This window comes from Heterodontus francisci, chromosome 14 (genome assembly GCF_036365525.1).
Source record: "Heterodontus francisci isolate sHetFra1 chromosome 14, sHetFra1.hap1, whole genome shotgun sequence".
NCBI lineage: Eukaryota > Metazoa > Chordata > Chondrichthyes > Heterodontiformes > Heterodontidae > Heterodontus > Heterodontus francisci.
Genome location: NC_090384.1, coordinates 37,864,143 through 37,876,665, shown reverse-complemented (window position 1 = coordinate 37,876,665; position 12,523 = coordinate 37,864,143). Strand labels below are relative to the sequence as shown.

Here is a 12,523-nt window from a genome sequence, read left to right as displayed (position 1 = left end):
GGGGAGAAAAGACAGCTCGTCTTGCTCCTATATTAATACCTGTTTAAACACTTTTTAAAATGATTGGCTTTTCCTCATTTTGTTTCCTTCTCTTTGTTCCAGACTGCAATATTGTATGAAGTTACAAAGGACCCAAAGCCTTTTCTTTCCACAAAGACCATCTACCTACAGGTCGGTTCAGAAGTGGGTCAGGAGCAATACTTCAGTGATGGATCTGATTTTGAAATGTGAAGAGTACCAGCGTCACCTATGGCCCAGCATGCCCCTTATCAACTGGAAAGTGCAGGCCTCTGACTATCAGCAGGATCTCGATCCTGGCTTGGAGATGAAACCCTCTGCCTCCCATGGGGACCAGATTTGACCATTGGCAGGAGCTCCTATCCACACAGAGCATTTCTTCCTCCTAAGTGTCATGTTACTGGCAAATAATATTTTTCACAAACATTTTATGTTTTTCTTATGCACCAATGTGCCATGTGTAAAACTTATGCAATTGTGCGTTCAACACATGAAGCCATGCCTCTCAACAAACCTGTTCCAGTTGAACAAATATTTTCTGTTAACCACTTCTCCCTGTTTGTGACAAGTCTAATTGTTGGGGATACGCCTAATATTGTAACTTCAGTAGAACAATACTCGATGAACAGTCTACATTGTGGTAATTGTTGTTTTTAATATTTTATTGCTTTTAGAAACCTGAATTGAAATTTTACAAAGAATTTATTTCTTTGCTTTTAAGCAATATAAATTATTTGGAGAAAATGGATTTCAATGACTTTATTCAATCAGAATTTTGAAGCTAAATTTAGCTGTGGGATAGTGGATTCAATCTCTCAATGGCATTGTGAATCCCTATATTTGTGGAGAAATCTGCAGTGGAAAGCTAAGTGTGACCAAAGATTCAAAGATGAATTTAATATCATAAATAACTGGAAGTGGGGGATGGGACATATTTACAAAAATTATAATCTTTAGTGAAGTGGCTAACTGAAGATTGAATAAGTATTCATACCTCACCACTATACATATAGGATCAGTGCAACATTCTTATGTCAAATCAATGCAGTTCTAAGCTACTGTTTTTTTAAAGTCTTTGATTCACTTTAGTTTGAATGATTAAAAAGTGGAATGTTTAAACTGCCACTTAAAATCTTTTGATTTAAAATGCTTTAAAAAATTTTTTTAACCTCTGGATTTATTGTTAAAAGTTTTGCTGTATTTCAAGAAAAGTAGCTGTCTATATTTATGGATTGTTTCCAGAAGTTTTTTTTTGTGATGTACGTAGACTACTAGATTCATATCTCAACTTTAAACACTTTATTTTTAAGGTTATTTTATTTTTTTGTTTCTACTCCACTATGTTTTGAAACTCCTTTGATGTGTCGTTTGTGTAAGTCTGTCAACTGAACTCAAGATACTGGCTTTCAGCTTCTGTGTTACTTACCTGTAGATGTACAGTATTCCGTTACTTGTAAAGCAAAAGCAAAGAACTGCTCTCCCACATCTAGACAGCCAAGACCAGCAATAGGTCACCTGCCCACCTTTTAATCAGCAGGTGGTTTGGAGGGCTGAAGTTTATTTAAAAAATGTAGGAGTAGAAATTCACCTTGGGTTACAGTGTAAAATGGGCACCTGCTATACTTCCCGCCTGATATTCACTTCTGTACAGGTCAGTGGTACTGAGTGGGGTGTATAACAGGTGGCCAATGCGATACTGCCTGTCTTGTTCTACTGTCCAAGATAAATTTGCACTTCTTTATGTAATATCCTTTGAATCTAATCACTTAAATTATCATTGTGCCACTGTAATTCAATGGGCAGTTTTGGCAGGGCTACATCTCCATAAAGGTATCTTTTAGTAACTGTTCAATTCAGTGCACTGGAGCTGGAGTAATACGAGTGCATGTGTCCTAAAGCAGTATACACAATCCTCTGAGCCTACAGTTTGTGTAATGGACTGTTCTGCATGTAGTATATATTTTTTATTTTTGAGTTTGTATATAGGGCACTATGTATTTTATAGATATCCCTTTCCCCATCTGACAGTGTAGAGAATCCACCATTTCCAGTGTGGATTAATCTCCTGGCACAACTTTTTAAAAAATTCATTCATGGGATGTGGGCGTCGCTGGCCAGGCCAGCATTTATTGCCCATCCCTAATTGACCTTGAGAAGGTGGTGGTGAGCTGCCTTCTTGAACCGCTGCAGTCCATTTGAGGTACGTATACCCACAGTGCTGTGAGGAAGGGAGTTCCAGGATTTTGACCCAGTGACAGTGAAGGAACGGCAATATAGTTCCAAGTCAGGATGGTGTGTGACTTGGAGGGGAACTTGCAGGTGGTGGTGTTCCCATGTATTTGCTGCCCTTGTCCTTCTAGTTGGTAGAGGTCGCAGGTTTGGAAGGTGCTGTCTAAGGAGCTGCTATTGAAATTCATTATTGGTTCATTGAACTCGTGAAACTGAAAAAATGGTTGACTTAATTTGAATATCTGATGCATAATTATATTTTGTAGAACTAATAATACATTTCTCCACTGTTCTTACTTTCTGCTTTAGGTCTTGCCCCATCCTTGGCTGTGTGAGTTGGCAAGTAATCTATTGCAGAGTCCTTCACATTGCATGTGTGCAAGAGTGGCCTACAAGTACTCTCTGCTGCTGATTTTCACTTTTTACCCTTCTTTAGGGACTCTTAATTATTTGGCTATAATTTGAAGCTATTGGAAATTAGGCGTACATCCATATGGGCCTGCTCAGTGACACAGTGGTCTTTGCCAGTAGCACAAAATGGGCTTGTAGCAAATCGGCCACCCGTTTAACACCACACTTGATTTTCATTCCCATTGAAGCTGATTCACCATAAACGCATGTCATGCTACTGGCTTAGACCAATTTCATCTGCACCCTTGTACATCTGTATACCGGGTCTGTATCTGTATAGACACAGTGCTGCCCAGCACTGGATAACATTTTAATGAAAAAAGTACAATTATATTATCCTGTATATATTATGGAATAAGAATATACTGCCCTGTATGATTTATCTACATTATTATAAGAATTTTGAAAGATTTTTTTGTCTGTTGAAATGAATTTCGAGAATGTTTATATAGACTGTACATAGGCTCCATCCTAAAAGATGTGGATTCCACGAAAATGTAGTCCATTTTTATTGGCTGAAAAGAGGATGGATTTGTTATTTAAACAAATTGTACTTATTAAATGCAACTTTATTTTTAACTCTGAGGTGAGTAAAGTCACAGTTGTAGATTGTGATTGACTGGATTGTGGATTTGTTGGGAGAGGGATTGTAATTTGAGGAGGACCACACTGGTGTATGTTAAAATGAAACTCTTCCCACCCTCCCCCCAGGTTCCTTTCCTGAGGGCACTGATCCTTGGTAGGATATGGTTGACTGAGCAGCCAGATGCTCTTCAGTACCTCGTGTAAACCCACATGTAAACCAAAACAATGAAGTTATCCAACCATGGAGGGCATCATAGCTGAGACTGATACCCCAGATGTATTTTGCAACAGAGTCATGGTTAGCAATTGAGAGCTAAGAACTGGTTTCTTCTTTTCCTCCTTTTAGTGTGGAGGCATTGATGTTATTTTGACGTGCTGCAAGTGTTCTACCTAGCTTCAGCTAACTTGACATAAGTTAGTTTCCAAACTTGGAAACTCTGGTCCATATAGCTTTAACTTATCTAAGTGTTTCATATGCCAGAAAACAATATCATTCCATAAACCAGCACTTATGATTTTACATTTCAAATGATTTAGTAGCTTAATTACAAAATATGATTGCAAAATTCTGTTATCACATTACTGCTCACACTATAGTTGGATGCACAGTATAAGTCTCTAGTGAAGGAGCTCTGCTGGATGATCTACTAATGCTAATCTTAATAAATTATTGAAAGTGAAAAATTAAGGAGAGGATAGAGAAGGAGCAGTGCTAGGTTTCATCATACATTATGATTTCTAGATATCTCCTCCATTGCATTAGTTTGTAAGCTTTTCTAAAGGGCAGCTTTCTTTGTTTTCCCCCAGTCCCCATCTGGCTAAAATGTAACTGTTTGAAAACCTTTCAGAAGCCATTTATAATTTTCTTTATGCAGCTATGGTGGGCAATGCTTCGTACTATTATAATTTGATTATACACTTTTATAATCCCTAGACACTGATATAAAACCACTGTACAATGAGGAAGATTTTCATTAAAATGAGACTCCAAAAAAAGACTATTTTGTGGCTTGCAAAGATTATTGAGATGCAGTTAACCCTGGTCCTTTGTATCCTTGTGTAAAGAATGGCTTGGGATAATAAATCTATCATAAGTGCACTTTCTAAGGCATTTTCTCCATGTGTGACTTCCTTCCTTCAATTTGTACCACTTCAGCATCCTCTATAGTGAGTGGATGTTGTGGAATTTGGTGGGGTCTTCATTTGCTGTGCAATATGTTCTTCTACACACTATATTCTTACTAATTCATCTTACAGACTTCACAGGATTATTGGGTTAGTGTTGAGTGGTTAGTTGGATTTTGTTTACATCTGAGAGGTGTTCCAAATTATGAGGGATTTTGATCTGATTAATAGGGAAAAACTATTTCCATTGGTCAGAGACTGGGTAACTAGAGGACATGAATTTAAGATCATCATCAAAAGAACAAGAGGTTAGGAGAAATTGTTCTATGCAGAAGGTTGTGAGATACGGAATGCCCTGCCAGAAATAATGATGGAGGTAAAATCCATGATTTTTTTTGAGACAAAAATTAATAAATATCTGAAAAAGAAACATTTGAAAGTTTAGAGGGAAATGGTAGATAGCTGGCATGGGTATGATGAGCCAAATAGTTTCCTGTACTGTAAAATGAATATTTCTTCAGGACTGATAGAACTGTGGAAGTGGCAGAGGTCCAGTGACTTTATATAATGTGATCTAATGCTCCATTTTATCATAGAATTTTAATGTTCGTGCTGTATATATTGGAGTAGATTTTAATCTTCACCCTCTAGCTACTGATGCAATTGAGCAGATCGCCCTTAGTGATCCACCGTATTGTCATTTAGTTGAAAACAATGGAACAAAAGCTGGGCGAGTTCAATAAAGAGGTTATCTGCTCCACCAGATCACTGTTGAGGCAGTGAAAACTAAAATCTACCCCATAGTTTTTTCAGACTTTAGCTCCTCTCTGAATTGGCTACTAACTGGAGAATAACTGCTTGATTTTTGCTGAACTGACTGTTGATATCTTTGTAATTTAGTGAGGTAAAATCATGATTTTTTCCCTCCCCTCCTCTCTGCCAATACACATCTTAAATAATCCAATATTCGATTTATTATCTACAATGTAACAAGAGTTGGCTTAAAGCAATGTGCTTCAAACTAAAGAAGGACCTTGGTTTAAGTGTGGAGCTTGACGTGTATTCTGACTGTTTCTAGTTATGAAAACAACAGCTTGCATTTATATAGCACCTTTAACATAGTAAAATATCGCAAGGTGCTTCACCGGAACAATTATCAAATATAATTTGACAATGAACCACACAAGGAGATATTAGGATGTGACCAACATTTTGGTTGAAGAGGTAGTTTTAAGGAGCATCTTAAAGGAGGATAGTGAGGTAAAGTGGTTTAGAGAAGGAATTCAAGAGCTGAAGGTATGGGCACCAATGGTGGAGTCACAAAAATTGGGAATACTTGAGATCAGAAATCGAAGAGCACAGAGATTTTGGAGAATTGTAGGGCTGGAAGAGATTCGAGAAAAAGATGAATGAGACCATGGAGGGATTTGAAAACAGGAATGAGAATTTTAAAATTGAGGCTTTGCTGGACTGGGAGGCAATGAAAGACAATGTAGGTCAGTGAGCACAGGGTTGGTGGATGAACGGGATTTGGTGCGAGTTAGGATACAGGTAGCAGAGTTGAGGATGAACTCGAGTTTACGGAGGGTGCAAGGTGGGAGGCCAACCAGCAGAGCATTGGAATAGTCAAGTCTAGAGGAATGAAGACATGAGGGTTTCAGCAGCAGATCAGCTGAGACCACTCATATTACAGATGTGTAAGTGGGAAGTCTTGGCGACAGAGAGAATATGAGTTTGGAAAGTCCACTCAGGGTCAGGTTGTGAACAGTCTGGTTCAGTCTCAGACCGTGGGTAGGGAGTGGTTTGGAGCTGGTGGCTGAGGGAAAGAATTGAAGACAAAGGCTTTGGTCGTTCCAATATTTAACATGAGGAAGTTTCACCTTATTTTTAAGTGATTATACTTCTAAAGTACTTCAATGACTGTGAAGCTTTTGGGACCTCCTGAAAATATTAAAAGTTAGATAAAATGCAAATCTATTTGTTAGCTCTTAATAACTACACAGGAGGCACAAAATTATCTAGCATTACTTGGTATACTCTGATATAATAATAATAAAGGGGCTAACTTTGATCCAGACACTTTGGTCCAAGAAAGTTCTATTGAAATGGCACTAGAAATTGAAACTGGTAAAAGTGATGCATTTAAGTGTTCTCATGTTACATTGTGTCCTGCAAACCAATAGAAAGGCTTTTCATTTCATTTTTTCCATTTTGTTTGGTCTTTTTAAGCTGCCAGTTCTAAGGTCAGTTTGCTCTGCAAGCTCTCTATTTACAGATTTGCAACTGTAAATAATTGACTGCAGCACTTTTTAGTCAGTAAATATTTGCACAGGACATTTAATGTTTAGGATTTTGAACCTGTTGGGACTTGATTGCCATTGTGAATGTTTTCCTGCAGAATGCTAGCATTTTAGAAAGTAGTAAACCATCCTAATTTACACCTCTCTCTGTAAAGGTACTGACTTCTGCTAGATTATGGTTCCATAAATCTCTGGTACATTTCTACAATGCCCATTCTCCATGTGTTAGCCCATTGACCTGTCAAGGGCACCACACCCAAGTGTGATCTTTCCTCATCCGATTGTAATTACTTGCCCATGCACATACATAGTTCTCTTTTTATTTTTCTCTCACACAAGCTGCAGTAGCAATTGGGAGCAGGACTTCTGGCTAACTTTTTAAAAGCTTCCTGTACTCATTCCAACACCCCACCCACGACCCAAGGATCCTGATCCAAAGCTAACTCAGCACAGAGCAGGAATCAAACTTGTGGATTTCTGGCTTATATATCTTGCTGCTGCATTGGAATTGGCTTACCCATTTGGCCATCAGTGGAAGCCTAATTTTCTATAATTTTATGTGTACTAATTTTGAATGTGGTAGACACGTCATTGTTCTTCAGTTGCTGTGTTATAATATTCAGTCTCTTATTTTGAGTTAATAATTATTAATAATAAAGTGTTGCAATTAACTGGCATTTGTGAACTTCTTCTCACTACTTAACATCTACCTATATAGTTTGTGTGTTACCTGCGGCTCAGTTGGTAGCACTCTTGCCTCTGAGTCAGAAGGTTGTGGGTTTAAGTCCCAGTCTAGAACTTGAGTACATTAATCAAGGCTGATGCGTCATTGGAGTCTTCACTGTTGGAGGTGCCATCTTTTGGATGAGATGTTAAACCGAGGCCCTGACTGTGTCTCGGGCAGAAGTAAAAGATCCTGTGGCAGTATTTTGAAGAAGAGCAGGGGAATTATCCCTGGCGTCCTGGTTAATATTTATCTGTTATGACCAGGTGAGCAATGTCTAGGGGTCTTTTGCTGTCTTTACCTGGTCCTACTGTAACAGGGTTTTAATTTTAAATACACTGTGTTTTGAGCTCCTCTTTCCGTGAATCCTTGTTCACAGTTTCTAATTATCAGTCAAATAACTGAGAACAAACAGGCTTTCTTTGGTTTAAAGCAGAAAGAGTAAATTTATTAAAACCTTAACTTTAAGCTCAAACTTTAATAATGGTGCATTCCTATAGATATACGGCGCACTCACGCTAGCATGCACACATGATGTAAATGTGCAAAATAGGGACAAAAGAGCAGAAGAAAAGATAAGTAGAACAGTTTGAGGCAATATCTTGTTACAGTTTTTCGAGCCCGCTGTAGTCTTGCATTTCATTGGGGCCCAGTACTCTTCTTAAAACTTTGTTCATGTGGCAAACCTTTCTCTTTTTGAGTTTCACTTGTCTTCAATGGTTTCAGTTCCCTGAGAGATGAGCAGACAGGCAGGAGAGGAGATGTTCTTGTTTCAGTTCCAGAAGCACATGGCATTCTGCCTGGCAATTCCTTTGTTTGGGAGTTCAAATTCAAAAAAGACTCCCAGGTTGCCCTGCATGTTAGTCATGTGACTAGTTCCTTATATGGAACAGTCTCCTTAACCTCCTTGGTTGGAAGTTCAAATTCAAAAACTCCAGCCAGCCAGTTATGTGTCCAAAACTGGTCTGACCACTTCTGTGTATTTAGAGAAGCAGTTGCTGGATCCCCATTGTTTCAACATTGTTATCATGGAAATGTCTTTCCGGTCAGGGCTTGCAATTGTAAGTTTTAATGTTCATGGGGCGAAATAATGTGTGCCTCAATCTTGGCAGGTGGGGTTTGCCTGACATTATCTCTTCATAAACATCAGAAAATCAGATTATCTGATCATCATCTGGGAGCTTGCTGTGTACAGATCTGCATTTTCTACATTACAACAGTGACTACGTTTCAAAAGTACATCATTGACTATAAAGTGCTTTGGGATCTCCTAAGGTCATGACATTGTCAGGAAAACCCTATATGCCAAATGAGAAATGTTTAATTTCATTAGTTGGAAATTTGCATTAGACTTTTAATGGGGGAAAAAAACCCTACAGTAACTTTTTAAAAACTAGCAGCCAGGATGGCCACTGCAATTTACATTGAAAATACCAGGAGATTGAACTGGAGACAAAAGTCCAATAAGAAGCCCAGCCAGAACAATGCTTTGGCTAACTGAGGCATTCATAAATGGAGACGTCCCTCCAGGGGATAAATACTGCCAACCCCACCAAAGAGAAGTTTTGGGTTTTAGACTTTGGACCTCATTAAAAACAAAAGGGAGTGGGATAAACATCTGACTGTCTTTTCAACACTGAAGAAACTGGAAATTTTGTTACACAGACAAGCAGTAACTGAAGTGGTGGCATAGTGATGATGTCACTGGAGTAATAATCCAGAGACCTAGCCTCATGCTCTGGGGACATGGGTTCGAATTCAATTAATACATCTGGAATTAAAAGCTAGTCTAATGGTGAATATGAAACCATTGTTGATTGTTATAAAAACCCACCTGGTTCACTAATGTCCTTTAGTGCAGGAAATCTGCCATCCTTACTTAGTCTGGCCCACATGTGACTCCAGACCCACAGCAATGCGGTTGACTCTTAAATGCTCTTTGAAATGGCTTCGCAAGCCACTCAGTTGTATCAAACCACTACAAAGTCTAAGAAAAGGAATACTGTTGGTGTACATACCCCCAAGGATTGCAGCAGTTCAAGAAGGCAACAGGCCACCACCTTCTCAAAGGCAATTAGGAATGGTCAGTAAATGCTGGTCTAGCCAGCAATGCCCACATCCCAGGAACGAATATAAAAATACCTGAATGTACAGCAGCAAAGAAGGCTGCTGCTCCCGTCACTCTTTTTCTCTCCCTATAAAATATCAAGTGAGAAACCGTCTGTGCCTGGGGGACCCTCCAAGCCTACAGACGGCTACAGCCAGCAACAAGGGGAAGAGAGCCAACTGTAATTCTGCCTTCAAGCAACTCTGAGCAAAGTGAGCCAACCAAAGTGCACTTTGACTAGCGAGGACTTCAAGAATACAGCTTCAGCTGAGGACTACTGGATTTACAGACTGTATTTAGGTTCAATTTACTCTGGACTTTAATCCAACCACCAAATCTATTTTCCCTCCTGCAATCTATTTTTGTGTGTATGATTCTTGTGTGAATGTGTAACTTTTTTAGAAGTATTTTTAAATCGGGTTAGTGTTAAGCATAATAAACTTACCTCTTCCTTGTTAAAACTCAAGAAAACCTCTCCGATTGGTTCTTTCACAATCTCAGTAAAGGAAAATGGTAAAACACTTAAGGAGGTGGTAAGCACAACCACTGTTTGAAAGGAATAAACCCTATTGTGGTCAAATAAGAGGAAGGGGCAAGAGGGGAGCCTGAAACCCTGGCCCCCCACTTCCTCACCTGGCTGTAACAAAATGTTAATTAGGAGATCTTTATTGATTCATCAGAATGTCATCATGAACAATATCTTATTTTGTCTTTAGTTATTTGAATTTACTTCCATCAACGTGATATAATGTAGCCATTCTAGGTCAAAGCACAAGAAAGAGCGAATGAGGAGGGAAATACAAAGCATCTTGCCAGATACAAAAATCTCAAACAGAAGCAAACAAGGACAAACAAAATAAATGGGAGGAGCAACAAATTGTGGGAATATCTAGCTTTGAACAATATTTTGGAAACAGCAACAACTCACCTTTAATGTCGAAAAATGTGCTAATGCACTTCATGGAGGCATAATCAAAGACTAAGTGCTGAGCTGAAAAATGGTAATTAGGAGGAGTGACTAAAAATTTTGTTGTAGAAGTGAGTTTTAATGAAGATCTTCAAAGGAGAAGAGGTGGAGAGACTGTAGGGCACAGGGAGGAAATTCCATAGCATAGGACCTAGACGGCTGACGGCACGGCCACCAATGGTGGGGCAAAGAGATGCATATGTAGTTGGACTCAGTGGAATCCAGAGTTCAGGTGAGTGTTCTAGGGTTGGAGAAGGTTAGAGATAGAAGGCATGAGGCTATGAGGGGATTAAACAGGTGGATGTTAATGTTCTGATCCCTGTGGAGATCAACAAACCTAAAGAATCAAATTTACTGACTGATACCAATAGAAAAACCAAACAGACAAGATTTCACTTTTATAAATGTTACTTTGACAATCAAACCAAAATCAACATAAATTAAACATGAATTAACAGTCAAGTCACAGTCAATATATATATTGTACAAATTACACATTAACGATCAGACACAACAAAGATAGATCTCTCAGATTTACTGGGCAGTCTACTCAGCATATATGCTACCAGTTACAACCACAAGGTCCTTCAGATCTCTGAACTTATCAGGTATATCCGGATCCCATCTTTCAAGATGCAGTCACTGATTTTCCTCCAACAGCAGTTCCCTTACACGCCCGAACTCCATAGGTACGGTGTCCACCAAAACAGCGCACTCCTCTGGAACTTACGTAGTTCTGCTCATGAAGTCTTGATGGTGTAGCTCCACTGGTATTGCCTTAAGTAACTGAAAATAGCTGCAGTAACTCATATTTGCTGATGACCAGCTCCCAGAATCGTTTTTTTCTCTCTGTAGCTGGTCTGCAAAACACTGCCACACTTCCTGCAGCCTGCTTGAACTTTGCAATCTTGAAATCTGAGCTTGGATTGCTCTAGTCACATGCCTCTGGTCAAATGACTCTGTGTCTTATCTGGTTTCAACCAGTTTCAATTTCCCCAGAAACTTGAAGTTTTTAGTTTCACTTTCCAGTTAGAGTCTGTCTCAAAATAAAACAAGCTTTGAAACCAGAGTCAGTGCATCTAACAGACAGATAGACAGCTCACACACGCTCACCCACTGGTCCTACAAAACTAAGGACTCCATCACAATAGCTTGAAATTTAAAGGAGGGAATTTTATGCTCTCCCCCATAGTGGGCTTTGAGGTGGGGAGAGCATAAAATCGGGTGGGATGCTAGTAGGAGATGGTTCCCACCACCATCCCACCGCCGCCAAAATTTAGTCTGGGGCGGGAAGGCCTGTGCATGGCCTTCCTGCCCCGCCATCAATTGAGATCCTTAACTGGGCAATTAACCCCCAATTAAGGGCCTCTTCCCACAGCAGCCACAATTAGCCATGCAGTGGGCAGGCCTGTCGCTGCACGGGAAGCGCAGCAGAGAAAACTATGCCGGCTGTTTCCTGGGGGGTTGTGTGCCTCGTCAAAAGGCTCTTAGTTCTGCAAGGGTGTGACTTCTGGCACCAGGGTCCTTGATTCCCATGGAAGGCTCGCTGCTGTCCACTTAAAGTGCTTGATAGGCACTAAATTCAGCGGGCCTCCCATGGGGATCTCAGCCCGTTTTCTCTGGGTGTTGAGATCTCTGCCGCCAGGATAAAATTCCCCCCAAAGAGCTGGACTGGGAACAACTGTAGATCAGTTGGAGCAGGAGTAATGCTCGAGTAGGACATGATATGAGAGAAGATACAGGTAAATAATTTCTGGATGACGTTAAGTTTATGGAGGGTGGATAACGGGAAGCTGGCAAGGATAGCATTGGAATAAAGGCCTGAAATGAGGGTTTCAACTGCAGATGGACTCGACGGGGGGTGAATATGGGTGATATTTATGGAGGTAGAAGTGGAGGACACAGAGAGGATATGCGGTCAGAAGCGCTACTTAGAAACACATAGGATGGCGAGGTTTCAAACAGTTTGGTTCAGCCTAAGGGAATGGCCACAGAGCTAGATGGAATTGTCGTCAAGAGTTTGTGGCAGGGGCCAAAAAGAATGACTTTGGTCTTCC

General features: G+C 39.9%; 1 protein-coding gene across 1 annotated transcript in view; it reads left to right on the top strand.

Annotated features, from left to right (window-relative positions):
- Window positions 1-7,339, top strand: part of pnpla2 (patatin-like phospholipase domain containing 2) — an 84,500-nt gene extending 77,161 nt beyond the window's left edge. Inside the window, exon 9 of the mRNA XM_068046023.1 lies at window positions 103-7,339. Within this exon, the coding sequence (XP_067902124.1) occupies window positions 103-361 (259 nt within the window). The 3' untranslated portion in view covers window positions 362-7,339. The remainder of the gene's footprint in view (window positions 1-102) is intronic.
- The last annotated feature ends 5,184 nt before the right edge of the window (window positions 7,340-12,523 follow it).